The sequence below is a fragment of the Hippopotamus amphibius genome, chromosome 12 (genome assembly GCF_030028045.1).
Source record: "Hippopotamus amphibius kiboko isolate mHipAmp2 chromosome 12, mHipAmp2.hap2, whole genome shotgun sequence".
NCBI classification, from domain to species: domain Eukaryota; kingdom Metazoa; phylum Chordata; class Mammalia; order Artiodactyla; family Hippopotamidae; genus Hippopotamus; species Hippopotamus amphibius.
In genome coordinates this window covers 53,375,077-53,401,455 of record NC_080197.1, presented here as the reverse complement: position 1 = coordinate 53,401,455, position 26,379 = coordinate 53,375,077, and the positions used below count along the sequence as shown (strand labels likewise).

At 39.5% G+C, this 26,379-nt stretch overlaps 1 protein-coding gene across 5 annotated transcripts in view; it reads left to right on the top strand.

Moving 5' to 3' along the window:
- BICD1 (BICD cargo adaptor 1) overlaps positions 1-26,379 on the top strand; it is a 222,578-nt gene that overhangs the window by 86,624 nt on the left and 109,575 nt on the right. For all 5 annotated transcript variants that reach the window (XM_057703229.1, XM_057703232.1, XM_057703227.1 and 2 more), the window contains exon 2: positions 17,041-17,253. In XM_057703229.1, coding sequence (XP_057559212.1) covers positions 17,041-17,253 — 213 coding nt within the window. The remainder of the gene's footprint in view (positions 1-17,040; positions 17,254-26,379) is intronic.

Here is a 26,379-nt window from a genome sequence, read left to right as displayed (position 1 = left end):
TGGAAATTAAACCCTTGTCAGTCACATTCTTTGCGAATATTTTCTCCCAGTCTGTAGGTTAACTTTTCACTTTGTTTATGGTTTCCTTTACTGTGCAAAAGCTTATAAGTTTAAGTCCCATTTGTTATTTTTGCTTTTATTTCTACTTCCTTAGGAGACTGACCTAAGAAAACATTGATATGATTTATGTCAGAGAACGTTTTGCCTATGTGTTCTCTCCTTGGAGTTTCATGGTGGCATGTCTTATATTTGTCTTTAATAGGCTGAGGCAACTTTTGAAAATTGAAGTGAAAGATCACATTGCTATACATGGGGAGAGGACACATCAAAACGTATGTTTCATTCACTTTGGTAACCAGTAAGAACTAAGTGCCCACATACAAAGCAAAGGAAACATGTCCAAGAAACATTTTTCTTTTCTTACTTGATTAGAAATAAAAGTCACTTAATCTGTTCTCTTATATCCTAGTCACAACTAAGTTTTAAGAAAATCCAGGTCATATTGACAAGTCCAGGTCAATACTGCTTTTTGCAAGATCAGAAATGTCCCCTCATTACATTCTTTAGGTTTCAAAAGAGCCTACCTACTGTATTTATTCTCCTGGAATAGTGTGGAATAACCCTTTCCCTGAATGAAACCCTTCTTTCTACAGTTCTTTCTTCTGAAACAAGGCTTTCCTTTTCTGAGCCCTGAACTGGAATAATTTCCTGGGGGATCCCTCTTATCTAGGGGGATTGTAGTGAGGTCCCTGCCTGAGCTGATTTCAGTTCATTTTCTTGAGCTGAATTGTATGAATGGCTTCACAAGTTGTCTTTTAAAGGGATAGACTTGCATATAAATAAAACCACCAGATTTCTTCATACAGTATAATGAGGTCTGGACATTCCAGAGATTTGGTACCTATGAACTTGAATGCATAGGCACTCAATGAATGTTTGTTGGAAGGAAGGATGATGGAAAGGAAGAAAAGGAAGGAATGGAAAGTTAGCAAAAAAAATTTTTTTTCCACTGGAGGTAGATTTGATTTTTAATTGGGAAAGGGAATATGAAATTTATTATCATTACCCTTGCGAACCCAGAATATAATTTATGACGACTTAAGAGGTAATTGCCTTTTACCTACATTTTAATGCAAAACAGTCATTGGACAAGATGAAGAAAAACAATTCACCTGTATTATATATATGTTTTGTTCAAAAAAACAGAATCTATAAGAAAAGTTGAAGAATTTCTTTCTGGTTTTTATACTCATGAAATGTGTGCATTTGGGTTTTGCTTCTGGACAGATACATTGTGCTTAGCAGTCTCTTTTGAGATGGCTTGCTGAGCACATATATTTTTCCTTTTGCTGATTTTAATGTCTCTGTAGTTTGCTTGGTGGTTGTTGTAATAAGAGACTAGCTTCTAACCTATCCAGAGGAGGCTGAAATGAACTAGCAAGAAGTAAGATCAACCAAAAACAACAGTTAAGGGACAGTGGTTGTCCCACACTTTTGATCCCGAGATTTCTTAGGGTATGTCTCACTGTAGCAACACAAAGAAAAACTGGGAACCCCAGGAGGGCCAAGGGAGAAGGAACAAGGGTGGCTGCCAGCCTGGGCAAATGCAGTCTTTTGGTCGAGCCAAGTTCACGAGGGTAGAAGACCAATTCCTAGCTTGATGCCCAAACCCTGAGGGGTGAGAACAAGTGTTCAGGACCTCAAGGGGCCTGGCAGGCAATGGTGGGCAAAGATTTGGAGGTCCTGAACTTGCCTACATTGTGGGGGTGGGCATGCAGTGGGTAATTTTTTTTCTTTTTCTGCTTTTTGGTATTAATTATATTTTCTTTTTTTTAAAGAACTTTTATTGCGATATAATTGATATACAATAAACTGCATATATTTAAAGTGTGCAATTTGATATTTTTTTCTTATTAGTAATGTACATATGGCAATCCAATCTCCCAATTCATCCCCCTCCAATCTCCCTCCCCACCCCCTGCTTTCCCGCCTTGGTGTCCATCTGTTTGTTCTCTACATCTGTGTTTCTATTTCTGCTTTGCAAACCGGTTGATCTGTACCATTTTTATAGATTCCGCATATATGTTTTAATATAGGATATTTGTTTTTCTCTTTCTGACTTGCTTCACTGTAGGACCGTCTCTAGGTCCATCTATGTCTCTACAAATGTCCCAATTTTGTTCCTTTTTACGGCTGAGTAATATTCCATTGTATTAACTATATTGTCTTTAATAATCACATATGTTACTTACATAAAGGAAAAAACCCCAGATTTTATGTATTCACTGACTAAATTTCAAAATCAGTATGGATTTGCTCCTTTTCTAGGAAGTAAGGTATTTTCATTCAATAGATTGCCGTTAGTGTACTTTAGAAGTGGCATCCAGTTTGATGCAGATATTTCAAGGTTTAAATAACTTAAAGAATAAGGTTTAGTTGATGCAAGGTACCCCTTCTTTCTAAGGGGACTGCTCCTCACCTCAATACCTTATGAATGTCAGTGGAGCATTATGGGATAGCCTAGAAACAAACACAGTATGTTAGTCTGATTTATGGCTAACTCGGCACTAGACATTAAAGGAGGGGCAATTCTTTAAATTCTGCAAGGGAAATTGATTATTCATATAGAAAATAATTAAAATAGATCTGGACTTCATTTCATACACAGAACTCAATTTCAGGTGGATTAAGAGACAAACATAAAAGGCAAAACTTAAACTTATGAGAGAGAATATAGAATAGCTTTACCACCTTGGAGGAGAGAAGGGTATTAAATGAGATACAAAAAGTGCTAGCCAGAAAGCAAGAGATTGGTCATTGGACTACTAAAATCAAGGACATTTCTTTATCAAAAGACACCACTAAAAGAGTTGGAAGAGGTGGAAGCCACAAACTGGGAGAAAGTATTTGACATACATTTAAGTAACAAGGAAATAAGAAACCATATCTTCATCAAAAGATACTATAAAATGAGTGAAAAATCAGGCATGAATACCAGGGGGAGATATTTGCCATGCATATAGCTGACAAATTATTAAAGGGGATAAAAAGCACTCTGTAGAAAAATGAAAAAAGCCTTTAATAGAAATTACACAGGGACTTCCCTGGTGGCTCAGGGGTCAAGAATCCACCTGCCAACGCAGGGGACATAGGTTTGAGCCCTGGGCCAGGAAGATCCCACATGCCGTGGAGCAACTAGTCCCATGTGCCACAACTACTGAGCCTGCACTCTAGAGCCTGCAAGTCACAACTACTGAGGCCCGCACGCCTAGAGCCCGTGTTTTACAACAAGAGAAGCCACCACAATGAGAAGCCCTCGCACCACAATGAAGAGTAGCCCCTGCTCCTCACAACTAGAGAAAGCCCACTTGCAGCAACAAAGACCCAATGCAGCCAAAATAAATAAAATAAAATAATATAAAATAAATAAATAACAATGGAATATTACTCAGCTATAAAAAGGGATGAGATGGAGCTATATGTAATGAGGTGGATAGAACTACAATCTGTCATACATAGTGAAGTAAGTCAGAAAGAGAAGGACAAATATTGTATGCTAACTCACATATACGGAATCTAAAAATGGTACTGATGAACTCAGTGACAAGAACAAGGAAGCAGATACAGAGAATGGACTGGAGAACTCGAGGTATGGGAGGGGGCGGGGGGTAAAGGGGAAACTGAGAAGAAGCGAGAGAGTAGCACAGACATATATATACTACCAACTGTAAAATAGTCAGTGGGAAGTTGTTGTATAACAAAGGGAGTCCAACTCGAGGATGGAAGATGCCTTAGAGGACTGGGGCAGGGAGGGTGGGGGGGACTCGAGGGGGGGGAGTCAAGGAAGGGAGGGAATATGGGGATATGTGTATAAAAACAGTTGATTGAACCTGGTGTACCCCCAAAAAAATAAAAATAAAAATAAATTAAAAAAAAAATTGCACAGAAGTGGAAATGTAAATGGTCAATAAAAATATGAAAATGCTTAGCTTCATTAGTAATCAGGAAAATGCAAATTAAAACCACCAGATGATACTATTTCACACTCCCCAGAGTGGGAAAAACTTTAGAGTCAGGGACTTCCTAGGTGGCACAGTGGTTAAGAATCCACCTGCCAATGCAGGGGACCTGGGTTCGAGCCCTCGTCCGGGAAGATCCCACATGCTGTGGAGCAACTAAGCCTGTGAGTCACAGCTATGGAGCCCTGTGCTGCAACTGCTGAAGCCCACACACCTAGGGTCCATGCTTCGCAACAAGAGAAGCTACTGCAATGAGGAGCCCAAGCACCACAATGAAGAGTAGCCTGCCCATCGCAACTAGAGAAAGCCCGTGTGCAGCAACAGACACCCAAAGCAGCCAACAAAAAAATTAAATAAATAAATAAATTTATAAAAACCAAAAAAACTTTAAAGTCAAAAAGTCAAGTAAGGATGTGTAACAACAGGAACTCTTAGACACTGTTGGTGGCAGTGTGAATCAGGGCAGCCACTTTGGAGAACCGTGCAGTCTTGTCAGGAGGAGTTGAAGCTGTCTGTGATCTATGGCTCCATCATCATTCAGCTCCTGACCCACACTCAAGAGCAGTGGTTCTCAACCCTTCCTTATGTTAGAATCTAAAAGTGAGCATGTAAGAAGCAGGCTGGGCCTTACCCCAGACATGTGGTTAACAAACTGTGTGCATAGGTGCCCAGGGGCACTGCTGTAAACCCACAGGCACCATGGGGTATGTTCCGTGCTTGAGGGAACACTGGTGCTTGGCATCTGCTGGGTACTGTGTGGACCTCTGACTCAAGATAGTTCAGTTCACAGTTTCCTTGTTAGGCTTGCTCCATTCTTTTTTTATTATGCAATATTTTGCAAAGCTAGATTTTTCAGTGGTTGCTCTAATAAAAAGCTGATAGGAAAGCATAGGAAAATCAATGTAGAACAGGAAATGAAGATGGCAGGGCCCAGTCTGATTCCAGGGTTTGTGAAGTTGTACAGAGCCCAGCAGGTGCACATATCCCATTTGTAAGTCATCATGGTTATTTAAGAATGAAGTTAAAATATTTTTCTTTTCATTTTTTTAAGAACTTTTATTGCGATATAATTGACATACAATAAACTGCATATTAATTTTTGCGAATTAGTTTTTCAGACAGCTAGTACATCATTTGTACATAAAGACTTAGTAAGTTGTTTGGAACTATTTGAAAAATGGAATTGTTTGGTATTTCTTTTGTCCTGGGGTGCCATTAAAAAAGTTTTGAGACACCAAGTCTATCTTGAACCAAGACTATTTGAGAATCTCTGTCCCAAATTAGTTAACTCAGAATATTTGGAGTTGGAGTCTGTGTGTCTTTGTTTTTAAAAACTTCCCAGGTGATCCTAATGGCCCCGAGGGCTGGGAAGAACTGCCAGGGAAGCTCTTACACGTGTGACTGAGGATAATGCTGTTCAGAGTGCATCTGGGGACAAGCATTGGTTTGCACATTATTTCCTACAGGTCTTCATCAAGAGGTGGTTTATTTCAATCACATGTTCAGTGAATAATGGTACAGTTTTTGCAATCCCTATGTTACATTTGTTCCGATTACATTTATCGAAATATATCGGGTTGGCCCAAAAGTTCTTTCAGTTTTAAGTAACAATGAAAAACACATTTTTCATTTTCACCGAGAATTTTATTGAACAACGTATTTGCTAACCAAATGAAATTTTGGGCCAACCCAATAATTTTCTGTTAGATCTAATAATGAAAAATTGGATAATTGGATTTTGGAGAGGCTGTACAGCAACATAAACTCTCATTCATTGCTGATGGGAAGGCAAAATGGTGCAGCCCTTTTGGAAGACAGTTTGGGGATGTCTCACAAAACTAATATGCTCTTACCATATGATCCATCAGTCATGATCCTTGGCATTTATCCAAAGAAGCTGAAACTTACAGCCACGCAGAAACCTGCACACGGATGTTTATAGCAGCTTTGTTCATAATTGCCAAGACTTGGAAGCAACCAAGGATGTCCTTCAGTAAGGTGAATGGACAGCTAAACTGGTACGTCCATACAATGGAATATTATTCAGTGCTAAAAGCAAATGAGAGCTCAAGGCAAGGAAAGACACGGAGGAACCCTAAATGCATATTACTAAATGAAAGAAGCCAATCTGAGAAGGTCCAACTATATGACATTCTGGAAAAGGCAAAATTCTGGAGACTGTGAAAAAGCCAGTAGTTGGCAGGAACTGGAGGGTAGGGCTGACTAGGTAGAGCACACAGAGTTTTTTAGGGCAGTGGAATTACTCTGTATGATACTATAATGGTAGATACATGTCATTGTGGCTATTCCAAGCCCACAGAATGCACAGCACCAAGCGTGACCCTAATGGGAACCGTGGACTTCGGGTGCTTGTGGTCTGTCAGTGTAGGGTCATGAATTGTAACAAAAGTACCTCACTGGCTGGGGAGGCTGTGCATATGTGGGGGCAGGGAGTATAAGGGAAATCTCTGTACTTTCCTCTCAATTTTGCTGTGTACCTAAAAGTGCTCTAACAAAGTCTTAAAAAATCATTGGGGCTTATATTTTGTGCTTTTCTTCTAATTTTTTTTAGTAATTTACTATTTACACAGTTCCATTAAAGCATCATTGACATACAACAAACTGCACATATCTCAAGTGTTCAATTTGATGAATTTTGACATATGCATACATTTGTGAAATTATCATCACAACCAAGATAATGAACATATCTATCAGTCCCTAAAATGGTTTTGTGCCCCATCATAATCCTTCCTTTTACCCCTCCACACTGCTTCCTCAAGCTTCCCACCTACACACACACACACACACACACACACACACACACACACACACACACGCACACACACACACATACACACCCCCTCCAGGGCAACCACTCATCTGCTTTTTGTCACTGTAGATAAGTTTACATTCTCTAGAGTTTCACATAACCTGAACCTTACAGCATGCACTCTTGTTTTGTCTGACTGATTTTGCTTAGCATAATTATTTTACAATTCAACCACGTTGCATGTATCATTAGTTCATTCATTTTTATTTCTGAGTAGTACTCCCTTGTATGGATATACCACATTTTTTTTTATCCATTCATCTGTTGATGGACATTTCAGTTGTTTTCAGTTTTTGACTATTACAAATAAAGCTGTGAACACTTGTGTGCAAATCTATATGGCATGAAATGGCCAGGTCATGTCGTATGCTTACCATAACCCATTTTTATTGTATTTTGCAAAAGTGTTAGTCCACTAGGGATTGGAAATAAAACTGTGCCTTCACAAAATGTATTTTGAGAAGTACTAGCCAGGGAGATAGACACAGGCTTGTTCATACATTGTTTATGATAGCAAAAAAAACTGGATACAGTGGGTCCAATCAGCCATTGTTAGGAGAATGAGGTATATATTTATTCAGAAGACTACTTTATAACAATGAAAATAGATGAATGATAGCTATACTAATGCAGATGGGTACACTGTAGGAATTTAAAGTTGAGTTTAAAAAGCAATTTGCTAAGAACGCCTATGGAGTGATTCCATTATACAAATTTTAAAAACAAACAATATTAAATTATATGTTACTTACAAATACATACATATATGTAAACTATAAAGAAAAGCAAGAACATGGTAAATAAAAAATTTAAGATCATGCTTACCTGGGGAGCAGTTGGGGTGCAGCAAGGGAGATAGGACCAAGGAAGGACAGATAGAAGCTTTTGAGGCTAATGGGTCACGGTCTATTTCTTGAACTACAGAAATTCATTTTGATGTTATTTTGGGGCTTATATTTTGTTATAAATTTTCTCTTGTGTATATTCAATACATAACAACAAAATTTAGAAAGATCTCTGAACAGTTGAGAAAGCAGTTTGTTAAGCAAGACAGAAGGTACCAATTACAAACCATCAAGGAGAGAAGAAAATCCAGGCTTTACGTACATGTATATTTGAGTGATAGGCTACTTGGTGTTACATTGGGAAAAATCGGGACATTAAACCAAACTATCATAGAATATCTAGTTAAGAAGTATAGAAAATATGGTATATTATTTATTAGAATGATGCCTTGTAGCCCTATAATATGATGATTAAATCGGTTAAGGATATGTGATAGATGTTTAAAAAAACCTATGGTCAGTCAGATCAAGTTAAAAATGCATGTTTTAAATTTTTATGATAAATGAAAAATGGTTTACAGAATGAAAAATCAGAATCAAAGTTGGTAATAAGTAGCCTATGTTTCCCAGATGGATGGAATGTATAATTGGGTAGGAGTTAGGGTTAAAAAGCCAGGAAAGATGGGGGAAGTTAAGAAAGAGTTGAAAATTCTCTCTAAAAGAAGATAAAATGGAATTCTTTGATAGAATCAACCTTAGGGCCTATGCCTTGAGAAATTTCTGTGTTTTGTCTTTTTACATTTTTAATGGCTTGGTAAGAAAAAAGATACATCAGAGTTCCCTTTCTGGTATGAGATTCAGTGTTTCAGCTGCTCTGCGAGGAGAGGTGAACGGCCTGCCGAGCTGTGCACAGGTCCAGGGAACCTTCACACGGGGACGCAGCAGCCTGCCAGTGCCGGGAGGGGAGAGAGTGGGGACTGATATTAATAATCATTTACTGTGTCTTTTATTTATACCTTTTAGACTTGGCCTATACTTTTTTAAAGTAGATGTTATTATTCATTTTCCACATTTGGTAACTGAGATATAGAAATTCAAAACCTTGCCAAAGATTTCAGAGGAGGCAGATTTAAACCCAAATACATGTGATTCCAAAGCAATTCCTTTTCCTACAATTAATAGCGAATAATTATTGTGAACTTACTATATTTCTACGAAGAACTGTTCTAAGCAATACGCAAATTTTCTCTAATCCTCAAAACACTATGAAATAGAAATTAGTATTCCCATTTTACAGATGAGAACACTGAGGCACAGAATGTTAAGTAACTTCCTCACTGTCATAGCGTGAGCAAGTGGCATAGTTGGTCTAGCTCAGGAGCCCACTTCTTTAACCTCTTTTGCCTCTTATGAGTACCTGTTCCTTTCAAGGGTCAGGCTTCATCCTAACTGTTGGGGTAACCTTATGGTTCCTAATAAGTTTTGAGCCATGTGAGTCTTGGAAATGATTTCTCCCAGCTGGGTACTTTTGGGTTGTCTCACAACGATCTCTTCTTTTCTAATTGGGCCACACTCTCTAAGACACTTTGCTGCTGCAATATAGTGGTTTGGGAAATGTTTCTTAGCCAGTTCAAACAAATTTAGCCAGTTTATTCCTGTTTTTTTGTGTGTGGGCTTTATGAGATCCTTTGGGCTCATTGTTTTCCTTTGAATGAATTCCTATTCATTGAAGAGGAATGAATCCTTAGCAGCGCTTTCAGTCCTCTTAAACTCGCAAACTCCATTCTTTAACATGGACTCTCCTTAAGACTTAATTTAAACAAATGGTAGTTAAACATCATTTAAACCATTGATGGGATTATAACATATCCTTTCTACTCCAAAAGTATCTGAAGTAGATTAAAATAAAAGACACCAGTACAATGGGGTAAATACACCTCAAAAGAGTGTAGAGAAAACCGGAGATAGTTATACCAGACGCTTAAGGTATTTTAGTTCATTGCTACAGAGCATTTAATGCTGAATTTCCTGGCAGCTGAGGCAACAGAGAAATACAATTGGTCAAATAATTTTTATTATCTGTTCAAAGACGATAAAGTGGTTCCTTGGGGAGGATGGGTTTTCATGATAGGCCAGTTGACAACCCTTTCCTTCCTCCAAGTTAAATTGTGTCTGAATATTCCCTGGAGCACTCAGATCTTAGTGCTGTAGTGGAGACCTTAAGGAACTGCCTCGGATAAGTCTTTAAAGAGGCGCCGGGGCCATGCTGCAGTTCTTGCTTAGCAACACTTCAGTTTAGCTTTGCTCCTCTGGGGAAAGGCCAGGTGCGGGCTCACCCCCTCCTTTGTTCGGGTCTCTGCTCAAAGGTCACCCCTTATGACCATCCTCCCTAAATGAGGCTCCTTCGCTCCACACCAGCCTGAGTCTCTATCCCTGCACTAACACGGAGGCCACTAGCCATCTGTGACAATTAATGTTGATTAGATTACATAAAATTAAAAGTTTAATTCTTTGATCATATTGTCACATTTCAAGAGCTCATGAGCCACACGTGGACAGTGGCTACCATGTTGGACAACACAGATATATCATTGCAGAAACTTCTATTGGGCAGTGCTGTTTTATGCTCTTACTCTGGATTTCATTTTCTTTTTTAGAACTTTTCCAACATTATGCCACACACTTATTGATTTATTTGTGTTCCACTAGAATGCTCCCAATAGCAGAGATTTTTTTCTAGAATATTGCTGAATCCTCAGTGCCTAAAGCAGTGCCTGTTACCGTTCTCTGTAAATACTTACTGAGTGAATGAACAAATAAATGAATAAATTTTCATATTTCAAAGAAAAATATTTTGTCTGATGTCCTCGAGTGACCTAGTCTATTGTTCTGTCACAGTTTTTAAGATGAAAGAATGAAAATTCTCTAACCAAGGATCATATTTTAAAGATAATATGATTATTAAATATACTAGCTGAAATTTTGTCTTTTATATTATGAAGGATAAATAAGTATGAAAACTCAGCTTAACAGTTAATATATTGTCCTGAACATGAAGGTAAAAAATACCAATTTTCTTTGGATTAAGAAGTCCTGTGAGTAGAATGAGAAAGCAAAGTACTTATTATATAGCTAAATGGACTTGCGCTGCCACGTAATTGAAAGCAACTGTGATACGTTGCAATAGAATACATTAAAGGTGATAATTGTGCAATTACAGCTGCACACATGATAAATCATAATACATTCTAAAATTGTATAGAAATGTCAATTTAATCTCAATTAATTTCAAATAAAAATTAACCATGAAATGAATGCAGTGCCTAAAAGGAATTTGCTATCTGAACAAAATATTGTTAGAAGCATGACTGCCCTAGGTTTGCCTATAAATAGACAGCGAAGCCAGTTTTGTGATTTCTGCCAAGCATGCAGCTTCAATAGCCTTGAAAAATGTTGTTTCTCTTCTCTTGGGTCCAGCTTTGTTGGGAGATGCTAGTAGTGGTGGTGGAGGAGGGGGTACCTGGCAGAGTCAGACAGGCCTAGTAAGTCAGCTTCAGCAATTAGCCAGACAATAGTTGTCAGTTGGCCGTCATGCCCAATTCCAGTTACCGACAACTAGGAATTGAGTAAAGTAGGAGTGTTTTCTCCTTCACCCTCCCATTCTACAATGCAGATATTTTCTGAGTAGTGTTAGTTCTCCGCGGATTTGCAAATGCAGATCATGGGGCATCTGTAGCCTGTGCTGGATTGGTATTATTTTTCTATTTCAAGTTAAAAAAAAAAAAAAAAGCACCATGGTAAATGTCCTTGGATAACCTTGCATACTTTCTTTTTTTCTTATTTTTTTTTATTTTATTTTATTTTTTTTATTAGTTTTTTGGGGGTACACCAAGTTCAATCATCTGTTTTTTGTTTGTTTGTTTTTTGGGGGGGTACACCAGGTTCAGTCATCTGTTTTTATACACATATCCCTGTATTCCCTCCCTTCCTTGACTCCCCCCACCTCGAGTCCCCCCCACCCTCCCCGCCCCAGTCCTCTAAGGCATCTTCCATCCTCGAGTTGGACTCCCTTTGTTATACAACAACTTCCCACTGACTATCTATTTTACAGTTGGTAGTATATATATGTCTGTGCTACTCTCTCGCTTCGTCTCAGTTTCCCCTTCACCCCCCCGTCCCCTCCCATACCTCGAGTTCTCCAGTCCATTCTCTGTATCTGCGTCCTTGTTCTTGTCACTGAGTTCATCAGTACCATTTTTAGATTCTGTATATGTGAGTTAGCATACAAAATTTGTCCTCTTTCTGACTTACTTCACTCTGTATGACAGACTGTAGTTCTATCCACCTCATTACATATAGCTCCATCTCATCCCTTTTTATAGCTGAGTAATATTCCATTGTGTATATATGCCACATCTTCTTTATCCATTCATTTGTTGATGGGCATTTCGGTTGCTTCCATGTCCTGGCTATTGTAAATAGTGCTGCAATAAACATTATGGTACAAGTTTCTTTTGGGATTATGGTTTTCTTTGGGTATATGCCCAGTAGTGGGATGACTGGATCATATGGTAGTTCTATTTGTAGTTTTTGAAGGAACCTCCAAATTGTTTTCCATAGTGGCTGTACCAACTTACAGCCCCACCAACAGTGCAGGAGACTTCCCTTTTCTCCACACCCTCTCCAACATTTGTTGTTTGCAGATTTTGTGATGATGGCCATTCTGATCGGTGTGAGGTGATACCTCATTGTGGCTTTGACTTGCATTTCTCCGATGATGAGTGATGTTGAGCATCTTTTCATGTGTTTGTTGGCCATCTGTATGTCTTCTTTGGAGAAATGTCTATTTAGGTCTTCTGCCCATTTTTGGATTGGGTTATTTGCTTTTTTGGTATGAAGCTTCATGAGCTGCTTGTATATTTTGGAGGTTAATCCTTTGTCCGTTGTTTCACAGGCAATTATTTTTTCCCATTCTGAGGGTTGCCTTTTAGTCTTGTTTATGGTTTCTTTCGCTGTGCAAAAGCTTTGAAGTTTCATGAGGTCCCATTTGTTTCTTCTTGATTTTATTTCCATGATTCTAGGAGGTGGGTCCAAAAGGATGTTGCTTTGATGGATGTCATAGAGTGTTCTGCCTATGTTTTCCTCTAGGAGTTTTATAGTGTCTGGCCTTACATGTAGGTCTTTAATCCATTTGGAGTTTATTTTTGTCTATGGTGTTAGGAAGTGTTCTAATTTCATTCTTTTACATGTTGCTGTCCAATTTTCCCAGCACCACTTATTGAAGAGGCTGTCTTTTTTTCCATTGTATACTCGTGCCTCCTTTGTCAAAGATAAGGTGCCCATATGTGTTTGGGCTTACTTCTGAGTTCTCTATTCTATTCCATTGATCTTCCTTTCTATTTTTGTGCCAGTACCATACTGTCTTGATCACTATGGCCTTGTAGTATAGTTTGAAGTCAGGAAGCCTGATTCCACCAACTCCATTTTTCCTTCTCAAGATTGCTTTGGCTATTCGGGGTCTTTTGTGTTTCCATACAAATCGTAAGATTTCTTGCTCTAGTTCTGTGAAAAATGCCATTGGTAATTTGATTGGGATTGCATTGAATCTGTAAATTGCTTTGGGTAGTACAGTCATTTTCACGATGTTGATTCTTCCAATCCAGGAACATGGTATGTCCCTCCATCTGTTTGTGTCGTCTTTGATATCTTTCATCAATGTCTTAAAGTTTTCTGCATACAGATCTTTTGCCTCCTTAGGCAGGTTTATTCCTAGGTACCTTGCATACTTTCAAATCAGGTTCAGTGAAGGGCCACGTTCCTCATAAAAATAGTGACTAACTTTGGAAACTCCTATGTTCAGTTAAGTTTTCTGAGCTGTAGTAAATATGAATTAAAGATTCATCAAAATGTTTATATTTTCAGTTTTAATTCTTGACTCTACTTTGAAGATCTATTCTGTGTATATGTCTGAAATTTTTTATTTCCTTTGGTGCTAGATCCAGAGTACAATTCTTAAAACTGTACATCAAGGGTGGAACAATAAATTCACTTAGGGGTTGTTTTAGCCACCAAGAGAGTGTTTCCTACTTGCTGAGAATACTGCGAGAACCATAGGTTGCCTAAGTCTGTTGATCTTACTCAGGCAAAGTTAAGAAAATGGCCTGCTGAGAATACTGCAAGAACCATAGGTTGCCTAAGTCTGTTGATCTTACTCAGGCAAAGTTAAGAAAGTGGCCCCATGGAAGTTTTCTGTTACATAGAAGTGGGAAAGTAGTTGTGAAAAAGAAGCTAGCTGAGGGACTTCCCTGGTGGCACAGTGGTTAAGAATCTGCTTGCCAATTCAGGGGACATGAGTTTGAGCCCTGCTCCAGGAAGATCCCACATGCCTCGGAGGAACTAAGCCCGTGCAGCACAACTACTGAGCCTGAGCTCTAGAGCCCGAGCCACAACTACTGAGCCCATATGCTGCAACTACTGAAGCCCATGCACCTAAAGCCTGTGCTTCGCAACAAGAGAAGCCACTGCAATGAGAAGCCTGTACACCACAACACAGAGTAGCCCCTGCTCACTGCAACTAGAGAAAGCCCGTGTGCAGCAATGAAGACCCAACACAGCCAATAAGTAAATAAATATATTAAAAAAAAAATCTAGCTGAGGTGCTTGAAGCACAGTTCATGCTAATTTTAAATTTTACTAATACTTAAGTATACAGCCTGGGTCCCTTTGCCAGTGCGAGGGTCTACCGAAGATGCCAACAGGTCATCATGGGGAGATGAGCTGCCAGGCATCTTCCCTCTTAAGGTGTTTTAACGCATAATGAATTCACAGTTGATTTCACAGAATCTGATCATTACCCATGGAAAAGCAAGGTGAACATCACCTCCAAAGACAATTTTCATCTATTCATAAGTCTATATGCTACTACCACATGTAGAAACTTGGCTACTCAAATAAGAATTTCTTTCTGTCCTGAGACTGAACAAGCCAAACACCAAGAGTATCCTGCTCTGTAGAACAACACCGAAATATTTCTTTTTTTAAAAAAATTTTATTTATTTATTTATTTATTTGGCTGCACCAGCTCTAAGTTGCAGCAAGCGGGCTCCCTAGTTGTGGCTCGCCAGCTCCTTAGTTGTGGCATGCAAACTCTCAGTCACGGCATGCGTGTGGGAATCCAGTTCCCTGATCGAAGCTGGGCCCCCTGCATTGGGAACACAGAGTCGAAACCACTGCACCACCAGGGAAGTCCCAATACTGAAATATTTCCTTCTCAGTTGATGTTTAGGAATCACCTTTTGATTTTGATCCATGCAGAGGTTCTAAGAAAGATAGTTTACTGAAACATAGGTTTGCAGGTTATTAATTTTTTGACTTTATTTTTCTATTGTATAATTTGCAGATGAATACCAGATTGTCTTTAAAATTACTAAATCATGCTGTCTCCTCCTAACTTTATGATGTCCCTTTCCATGATTAACACAAACCTTTTCTGCCAAGTTTGTAACAAGTGTGAAACTGAGTTTCACAGGTCAATTCCAGCCTTATTTCTTCATGATCTGTACATAGTCCAGAGGCATCATTTTATGACATTTAAAATTTTAAAATGTATATCATATCGTAAAGCCATAACACCAATAGTGACCCTTTCGTGTTCAAGTACACATGTTCTTTTTTTATATATATAAAATTTTTTTTTTACTTACTTATTTTTGACTGTGTTGGGTCTTAGTAGCTGTGCGCAGGCTTTCTCTAGTTGTGGCGAGCAGGGGCTACTCTTTGTTGGGGAGCGTGGGCTATAGGTGCAGGCTCAGCAGTTGTGGCACACCGGCTTAGTTGTTCTGTGGCATGTGGGATCTTCCCAGCCCAGGGCTCAAACCCTTAGTCCCCTGCACTGGCAGGTGGATTCTTAACCACTGCGCCACCAGGGAAACCCTGCCACAGCATTTTTTAAAAAGCATTTTGTTACCACTCTTTGTTACCACTCTTTGTTACCACTCTTTTGCATCAAGTTCATTTTGCTCCAGCCAGAGACTTGGTCATTTCTTCAAAGAGCCCTAGTTCTTTTCATTTTGAGATTGATATTTAGAAACAAAATTTGCTTTTGTTTAAATATTTAGGGAAAAATAAGTTGTGCTGACAGAGCTAAGAAGTCTGTATACACACATGCACATAAGCACCTTTATCTATCCATCTATCAATCTCTCTATCTCCCTATTAAAGACTATCCTGATACTTCTAATTACAACCCAACACCACTAGTTTCCTCCTAGACTTCTTTCTTTCCTTATTTGTAACACCTTTCTCCAGCAGGGAGAAACCTGACTTTCATTTTCCATAATATATTTACTTATTTCCTCAACCCTAGTGTACATGTAAAGAAGTTTCAAGATTGTGATTCCATAATCCCTGTGAGAAACAAATTTACTAACTAGATTAGAGTGTTTGGGTACAGTTGTTTTTGTCTTTAGTTTTACAGTGTATAGCAAAAATACCGATTTCCAAAATTACTCAGGTTACATCTTTTCTTCTCGACCCCTTTCAGGGTGGTCATGTTGTTCACCTGTAGTACAGCTGGGTTCATTTGTTACTATTTCTGTTCCATTTGGGTCCCTGGACACATAGAGGCTGCTTTTAATTATTAATTATTTGGGAGGTATGTGAAACATTACTGTAGTTCTGAGAGTCAGAATGATATGAAAAGGCATTCTCGGAAAAGTGTCACTCCTATGAAATGTGATCCTTGTATAGCATTTCATTCCCTCATTCTTTCTAACCCATTCCCACTCACCCCCTTTACATTACCAATTTCATTAATTTCTCCTTTATTTTTCTGTATTTCTTTTTACACAGATATGTTTTCTTATACATTGATTGCATTTGAACGTCTTTTTGTGGTACCAGGCAGATTGAATTCTATTTGGTGATTTTTCTCTCTTATAAGTATTGTTCATAACTGGTATATTCTCACCACTAAAGTGTTAGCTAATGAAACTATTATTTTCTTTCTTGAAAATTATTTTTGGGATTTTTTCTGGAATGAAAATGAGAATATGAATTTTCATGGGCTCATTTGCATTGAACTATCTATTCCTTAATAAGATTTGTCTAAAAAATGGTGACATAAAACAAGCAGCAGTGTTTTTCAAGCTTTAACATGTTATTTGTATATATATATTTAGCAAAATACTTAAGATTTTTCTTTCTCTTTAATTGAATTTGAATTATTTCAAGTGTCAGTGAGAACTGCTAGCCTGTTACATGAGCCATGTATTTTTTGTTTCTGGAAGTCTCGCAGAATAGCTTTTCTTATACACAAAGCAAAACAAATCATGTTCCCAAGTCTGTGGAATAGTGCAGTGGCGCATTTCATTGTGTGCTCTTTTTCTTTCCAAATCCTCTGCAGGCATTTGGGCAGTCCTTCTCCATCCACCGTAAGGTTGCTGAGGATGGAGAGACTCGGGAGGAAACGCTTCTGCAGGAGTCAGCATCAAAGGAAGCTTACTATCTGGGGAAGATCTTGGAGATGCAGAACGAACTGAAACAGAGCCGGGCTGTGGTCACTAACGTGCAGGCAGAAAATGAGAGGCTCACAGCTGTCGTGCAGGATCTGAAGGAGGTAAACAAACAGCAAGCATATTTCCTGCAGGAGAGCTATGGGAGAGAGAAGTAAGATAAATTCTTCCTAGGAGAGAGGAATAAACCTTTTTTTCTAATCAGAGGAGCTATATTAAACAAGAAGCACTTGATGCTGATGCTAGCAATTTTTTCTGTCTTTTTAGTGAAATGACGGCTTTTTCTGAGATGAGCTTTTCTCTCTCTTATTGTTTGTTAAGAATTAAAGCCTTTATTTATTGAGTACTTGGGAATTGGCCTTGTTCTCTTTGCAGAGGTGTTTAAAAAATATAATGACCTTAGCGCTTCCTTCCCTTTACCTGTTTCAATACAAGAGGGACTGTTGGCTGTCATGCTCTGTGTCCTCACTGATTCACAATGACACTGGTGTTAGCACAGGATTGTCCACACTGGGGAGGGAGACCCTGGAGGAGGGTTCTGAGGGGCCTTAGAGTCTGGTGATGCAGAACTGTACACTCTTTCTCTGGCTGTAGACAAGCAGCAAATTATAGCTGGTACGAATCAGGTTAGGAGCCTTCTTCAGGCCCTGGGCCTCCCCTGGACTCTCCTTCCCTTCAGCTTCTCACATAGCAGCATCACACGCCAGGTGGTTTCAGAGTGGCAGAGTCATCCTTTCTTGGGGGAAGGAGGTGAAGTTGGGGATAGAAATAGCCAAAAGCAGCTTCATCCACCAAACCCTTTTTTTTTTAAGATTTTTATTTTAATATTTATTTATTTATTGGCTGCATTGGGTCTTCATTGCTGCGCGAGGGCTTCCTCTGAGTTGCAGCGAGCAGGGGCTACTCTTTGTTGTGTTGCGTGGGCTTCTCAGTGCAGTGGCTTCTCTTGTTGTGGAGCTCAGGCTCTAGGTGCGTGGGCTTCAGTAGTTGCAGGACATGGGCTCAGTAGTTGTGGCTCGCGGGCTCTAGAGCGCAGGCTCAGTAGTTGTGGCACATGGGCTTAGTTGCTCCGAGGCATGTGGGATCTTCCTAGAGCAGGGCTCGAACCCGTGTCCCCTGCATTGGCAAGCAGATTCTTAACAACTCCGCCACCAGGGAAGTCCCCATCCACCAAACCCTTTTAAGAGCATTTTTGAAAACTTCGTATTAAGTCGTTTGCTCCATTTTTTGATTAGGAAAGTTGTAGAAGAGGTGCAGATACCCGCTAGTTCCTACACCAGTGCCGTGGAGGTTGACCAACAAATTCCAGGTCCACTACCAACTGGGCTCATTAACTGAGCATTTTAATAATAGAAAAAGGTCAGATGAAAAAATTGATATTGTGAAATGTAACCAAAGTAATCCACTGATACTTTTCTCTTCAAATTAGTGACATATTACAAATAAAGTTTCATTATTATGACATATAAGTTGTCCAAAATTTACTGGAATTTAATCAATAATTTACATTTGCCTGTGTGCATATTACAATGAACTCAGTGGATATTGACAGTAAGGTTTCTGCTTTACCTAGTTCATTGTCTTTGGACATGCCCCGATATAGCAATATGACTCTGGAGACAGAGAAAGGAGCTGACAAAGGGGAGTTTGGTGTTGGGTACTAAGAAGAACAGGAGCATTTCCAGGATGCCCTGCCTCATTTTCCTCCACTGCAGATGACTGTCAAAAAAACACAAAGCCCACCTCCAGCTCTTCATCTGATGCATCTGTATATGGTGGTTTTCACCATCACTTGCTTACCCTTTGGAGTACCAGACCTCCTCCTCCCAGTGGACTCAAGGTCATATAGTGCCATAGGCCACCATCCTGGATTAAACAAAGCCCAGAACATCCACAGGCAGAGACCCCAGGAGCCATGAGCAGCAGGTTTGTGTGGCAGGTTGGCAGAGAGGCTGTGGCACAGGCAACCTGAGGGCTGTGGGCACCCACATGCAGGTGGTTTGTGTAGAAGGACTGCAACCAATGAGTCAAGCAGCCTTGATTACCAATTGGATGGATCCTCTGAAAGCTACACACTCTCACTGTGCACGGCAGTTGCAGCCGAGGAAAGAACAGTGAAGATTGAGGAAAGGGTATCCATAGATGTTTTTCTGTTGAGGCAAGACGATGGAGGCTGACCGAGCATCCTTACTTACACATGCCGTGCTTAAGCGCAGTTTCCAATGAGTATTTATATGATAAGCCGTAGGAGTTGGTTATTAAGAATGAGGATGCAAGTTAGAAATGAACTGAGGCCGCAAAGGAAACAAAATATGGAGAAGCCCTTCATGCAGATCAATTCTTAAATTTTAGTGAGCACCAGAATCACCTAGAGAAATCATGGAAACACTAGTCTTGGGCTCCACCCCCTACAATTCTGATTCCGTGTTCTAGGTGGAAGCCAAGAATGTGCATTTCTAACAAGTTCACAGCAGGCAGAGACCACACTTTAAGAACCACTAGTTTAAATGTAAACTTTTTTCCTGGCTTAAAGCTGGGCATGGGAATGTCATAAGACTCACAATTTGAGGAATTGCTGAATGATCACTTGATTACAATCCTTTGATTTCTATGCATTTCCAATAGTTGATTTCCAGTAAGAGAATAACCTGTTACATCCAAATTTATGTATTTTTTAAATCTGAAACAGCTCAAGGCAGTTTCGCTGTTTGGGTTTGTCAATAACTAAAAGAAAAAGAAAATGGGTGGTCAGTTTCCTGGTCTTCTAAAGAGTGTGCCAACAATGTATCTGTTAATGTTCTTTCCGATGGTATCACTACATCCTGGAGTCCGGCTGTTTATCATGCAGACCTCCTTTTGGCATCACTAATAAAATTATTATTAGCATGTAGGACTGAGAACATCTGTAAAAGGAGAAAAGGAATACATTCTCTTTCTTGGTATGTTGATACAGACTTTTGATGGCCGGTGTTAAGTTGAAATCCCAGATTTGTTTTTATTGTGGGCTTAATTTTATTTGTCTTTTTGTATTATGGATATTGATTGCTGCATAGTGACTGGAAGGGAGATGATGAAACAGAAAAATCATGACCTGATGGACCATGAGAAATAGACAAGGATAACCAATGCAAAACATAGTAAATCATCAGCTTGACAGATGCTGTGTGAATTTCTTTTTTTCGGCTGCTCTGCATGGCATATGGGATCTTAGTTCACCTACCGGGGATCGAATCCATGCCCCCTGAATTTAATAATTTAATTAATGGAATTATTTTTATTTACCAAAAGGATTAATCTCTAATTTCAGTAGGATCACTGGTACTGGCAAAGGTGCCTGTGTGTTAATGTGCTGTAAGTGTTATGGAAGCTTAACACTAATGTTTGCGCACATGCATGTGTGTGTGTTTAATTCCACGGCTAAATTTTTTCCCATATGTGGTATGTATAGGACAGTATAGTGGAAAAACTGGAAACATTTCTGAATTAGGTATTAGAAAATCAATATTCTAGTCTCGGCTCTGCTAAAAGTTTTAGAATTATACTCACTGCATTTGTTAAAGATTATTTTAGTATATAGTAAATACATAGTTAATTAAACAAACTGTTAATCATTAGTAACTTTCTGCATCCTCCACAAAAACACTGTTGAAGATATAATTTATTATGTGGATCCATATTCTTAGGTTAAAGAAACATTAGGTAAACACCTCTTTGAATTTATTGCCTTGAAAATTGTTTCTATTGAGATATGAATCAGGTGGTAGGAATTACAGTACGTTTTTATTATTGCTCTTGTTGTTAAAAACCTCCAGCACTATGTGTAACTGTATAACCTAACAGATTTTTTTCATATAATTCTCATTTTTAAACATTTTAATCAGCTCTATTGTATATGTGTTTTTCATTGTAAACTGCTTTAAATAAGATTTTTAAGTACAGTGAGTATAAAGAAAAAGTGTCGACTTCCTAGGTGGCACAGTCGTTAAGAATCTGCCTGCCAGTGCAACAGACATGGGTTTGATCCCTGATCCAGGAAGATCCCACATGCCATGGAGCAACTAAGCCCGTGCACCACAACTTCTGAGCCTGCGCTCTAGAGCCCATGAGCCACAACTATTGAGCCCATGTGCCGTAACTGCTGAAGTCTGTGCTCCACAACAAGAGAAGCCACAGCAATGAGAAGCCCGTACACTGCAACAAAGAGTAGCCCTCGCTCTCCACAACTAGAGAAAACCCACGTGCAGCAACAAAGATCCAATGCAGCCAATAAGTAAAAATAAATAAATTTATATAAAGAAAAAAAAGAAAAGCCTGAACGAGGGGTGTTGTGGGAACCCTCAAATCTATAAAAAATAAAAAAAGAAAGAAAAAGTGTCACCCAATCACAGAACCAGATTGGAGCTAATCTTAAGCACGGTAGGTGTTAACCCCACAGGTCTAGCAACAGGCAGGGGGTAGGGGAGGGAGGGAATCCTTGGGTTGCCTTGCCCTGCATCACTTTGCCGAGAGCTAAGTGAGAGCAGATAGATTACAGTGGTCCCTAAGCAAATACTTAGGAAACAACGTTGAATTTCATGTTTTCATCTCAACCTAAAGGCCTAAAATATTAGAAGACATCCTGAATTTCAGTGTACAGCCGTGTCACTGTAGCTACCAAGAGCACGTTTCCCTCTTCTGAATCTTTCCTCAAGCTAATGAAATTTCCGGCACAATATATGAAGCTTTAGTACAATAGCTAAATTTGTAACTTGTTGGTAACATTTTATTAAGATTACGGACATTTTATATTTTAAAAGCTGCTTAATCCATATGATTTTTATCACATCTGAAGCTCCATTTTTCCCCCATTGGAATATACAACCAAATTTTATAATATACCAACTCAATTTCCAGAAATCTTTTACAGCCATATCTATAAACTTTGGGTGCATGAAGGCACCTGAGTGATTATTTGGTAAAGACTACTCCCAGATCAAAAACTCTTTCTCCAGTAACCTGGAATGGTCATGCAGCCTTTACTCAGACCCTTCCAGCACTATGGAGATGGTAAACTATGAGTCCTTCCAAGAAAGGGACTAACTTTTGTCTGTCATTTATCTTGGTTATCCCCAGGACTCAGCACAGCGCCTGGTCAAACACAGACATTAAAAAAAGAGTGTTTGTTGAGTTGAACTGAACAGGGATAACATCCTTTAGGAGTTAGCTACCTCTGGTTTGAATTCCAGCTGTGCCACTTACCAACTGAGCGGTATGGGACAAGTTTTGTTCTATAAGCGTCACTTTCCTCCCTTCCAACGTGGGGATGAAAATACTAATGTATAGGTCCTATGTGACATGACGCACACAAAGGCAATGTTAAATTACTGTTCGTTTCTTGTCTCCCAGCTCCCTCCCAAGGCTGCCCATCCTGTTGCTTGGCGGCTCTAATTGTTAAACTGCCCTTTATTGTTCATTGAAAATTGACTCTGTAATTTTCACCAACTGGCCATATTCCTAGCCTCTGAATTGACAGAGAATACATTTTTTTAGTTTGCTATTCCACTTGACAATTTTAGCCCATGTCCAACAGCTTCAAAAATTTGGAAGGAACTATCTTGTCTTCTCTTTTTCAGACTACACGTATCTAGATCCGTTAGCACTTCTTCATGTGATATGGTTTCAGGATGCCTCAGCATCCTGGCTGTTACCTTCTTAGACCGACATCCAGTGTCTCTTAAAAATATGTGTCTGCTTTTTAAAAATGTACTACTGACTATCTTTACCCCATTGGAATTTTTCGAAAATGTGAACAGTTGGATGAAAGGTTTGAGTTTCTCATCTTAGGGTTTTCATCTTTCTGGATTTTCCACATTGCAGTCATACATTCATTCGTTAATTCAACAGAGGTCTCTTCAGTGCTTGCTATGAGCCAGATGCTTGGGTGCTTGTAAAGCATCACTGAACAAAATCCAACAGGGAGTGGTTGTTTTCAACGTTAAAACAACTAAATGTGTTCAGAAACTATTTCCTTCTAACCTTCAGCATCTGTGGAGATAGAGAGTGAACTGTGTTTTAGACAACATATACTACAGACTGAACGTTTGTGTCCCTCCAACGTCGGTATGTTGAAACCTAATCCCCAATGTGATGGTGTTTGGAGGTGGGCTTTGGGAGTGATTAGGTCATGAGAGTGCAGCCCTCATGAATGTGACCCTATAAAAGACCCCGCAGAGAGCTCCCTCACCCCTTCCACTATGTGAGGACACAACAAGAAGATGGCCATCTATGAACCAGGAAGTAGGCCTTCACCTGACACTGAATCTCCCGGTCACTCAATCTTAGACTTCCTAGTCTCCAGAGCTATGAGAAACAAATGTCTGTTTAAGCCACCCAGCCTATGCTATTATTGTTATAGCAGCTCAAATGCACTAAGACAACAGATAACATTTTGTACAGTGAATTACACTCATCTTAATCTCTCACTAAAACTACAAATAGGTGGCACCTGCTGTAACTAACGTCTTAACAGTCAGATTAGATGCTGTGGACCTCAGCTACCAGCACATATTCACTTTACTTAAGGAGAGCCCTTCAGCCACTCTTTAAAAATCAGATTGCTTCCATTGCATACATAGGTGGTTTGGTAACTGTGTGGAATTAGAAATCAGGAAATCTGAGTTCAGGTCCTAACTCGACCATTTTACTAATTGTGTGATTAAATTTCTCATTTTCCGTATAAGCTTTATAATAATACCTCTCCTACTCCTCATGATTTTTATGAAATCATGAAAGTGCTTTACAAGAAATAGAGGACTGTGTTAGTGTTATTGTTTCAAAGTTTGATAATCAGACTTTTTCACACACATCAAGAGGCAAACACTAAATTTAGAAAGAGGTATTGGGGTCTACTGTCAGAAGGCCCCAGCACCTTCTGACAGTAGTGAGAAGTAATGGCTGACATCCTGACACCAAAAGAAATAACACATGTTTAAAAGCTAGTAGGTTGAGAGAGGACAGCTGTCTGGGTGTTCTTACTATCAGTGTAAATAGCCTTGGGCTGGTTTTTGTTTTTGTTTTTGTTTTTAGCTCTTTATTGGAATATAATTGCTTTACGCTGCTGTGCCAGTTTTTACTGTACAACAAAGTGAATCAGCTGTATTTATACATATATCCACATATCCCCTCCCTTCCACGACTCCTTCCCAGCCCTCTTAAGTCGTCACCCATCATCGAGTTGATCTCCCTGTGTTATGCAGCTGCTTGCCACTAGCTATCTATTTTACACTTGGTAGTGTGTATATGTGTATGTGTATATGTATACTCTCCCACTTTGTCCTGGCTTCCCCTTCACCCCCCCGCCCCCTGCCATTTGTCCTCAAGTCCGTTCTCTACATCTGCATCTTTATTCTTGCCCTATCACTGCGTTCATCAGTACATTTTTTTAGATTCCATATAAATAAGTTAGCATACGGTATTTGTTTTTCTCTTTCTGGCTTACTTCGCTCTCTATGACAGACTCTAGGTCCATCCACCTCACTACAAATAACTGAATTTCATTCCTTTTTATGGCTGAGTAATATTCCATTGTATGTATGTGCCACATCTTCTTTATCCATTCATCTGTTGATGGGCATTTAGGTTGCTTCCATGTCCTGGCTATTGTAAATAGTGCTGCAGTGAACATTGTGGTACATGTTTCTTTTTCGCGTATGGTTTTCTCAGGGTATATGCCCAGTAGTGGGATTGCTCGGTCATATGGTAGTTCTATTTTTAGTTTCTTGAGAAACCTCCATACTGTTTTCCATAGTGGCTGTACCAATTTACATTCCCACCAACAGTGCAGGAGGGTTCCCTTTTCTCTGCACCCTCTCCAACATTTATTGGTTCTAGATTTTTTGATGATGGCTATTCTGACTGGTGTGAGGTGATACCTCACTGTGGCTTTGACTTGCATTTCTCTCATGATAGTGATGTTGAGCATCTTTTCATGTGTTTGTTGGCCATCTGTATGTCTTCTTTGGAGAAATGTCTATTTAGGTCTTCCACCTATTTGTGGATTGGGTTACTTGCTTTTTTGGTATTAAGCTGCATGAGCTACTTGTATATTTTGGAGATTAATCCTTTGTCAATTTGCTTTGTTGGCAAGTATTTTCTCCCATTCTGAGGGCTGTCTTCTTGTCTTATTTACAGTTTCTTTGGCTGTGCAAAAACTTTTAAGTTTCATTAGGTCCCATTTGTTTATTTTTTATTTTATTTCCATGATTCTAGGAGGTGGGTCAAAAAGGATCTTGCTTTGATGTATGTCCTAGAGTGTTCTGCCTATATTTTCCCCTAAGAGTTTTATAGTGTCTGGCCTTACATTTAGGTCTTTAATCCATTTTGAGTTTATGTTTGTGTGTGGTATTAGGAAGTGTTCTAATTTCATTCTTTTACATGCAGCTGTCCAATTTTCCCAGCACCACTTCTTCAAGAGGTTTTTTTTCCATCGTATATTCTTGCCTCCTTTGTCAAAGAGAAGGTGTCCATATGTGTGTGGGTTGATCTCTGGGCTCTCTATTCTGTTCCATTGCTCTATATTTCTGTTTTTGTGCCAGTACCATACTGTCTTGATCACTGTAGTCTTGTAGTATAGTTTGAAGTCAGGGAGCCTGGCTGGTTCTTAAAAGGGTCACTGCATTATTTCTCAGTACAGCATTGAATGTGCTTTCTGATGGGGAGAGGTTATGCTATTTAATTAAGACATCCAATAATAACAAAGCTTTTCTTATATTCTCTGAGGTTTCTGATTGAATGATTGGTCATTGAGAGCTGCGTTTACCCATAGCTGAATGAAATTGACGCTTCCAACTGAATGATGATTTTCCTGTTCTGTAAAGGCATGGCTTGGCTATAGCTGGAAAGTTATTTCCCTGGCATGTCCCAGTTTCTGTCCTGCTCTTTGTACTTGTTGGGAATGGCTCTCATACCTCCCTGGAATGATGCAGTGAGCGAGGGGCTGCTCTTCCTTGCAGTGCGTGGGCTTCTCATTGTGGTGGCTTCTCATGTTGTTGAGCACAGGCTCTAGGTGTGCAGGCTTCAGTAGTTGTGGCTTGAGGGCTCAATAGTTGTGGTTTGAGGACTCTAGAGCACAGGCTCAGTGGTTGTGGCGCCCTGGCTTTGTTGCTCCTCGGCATGTGGGATCTTCCCGGCCCAGGGATCTAACCCACGTCCCCTGCATTGGCAGGCAGATTCTTAACCACTGCACCACCAGG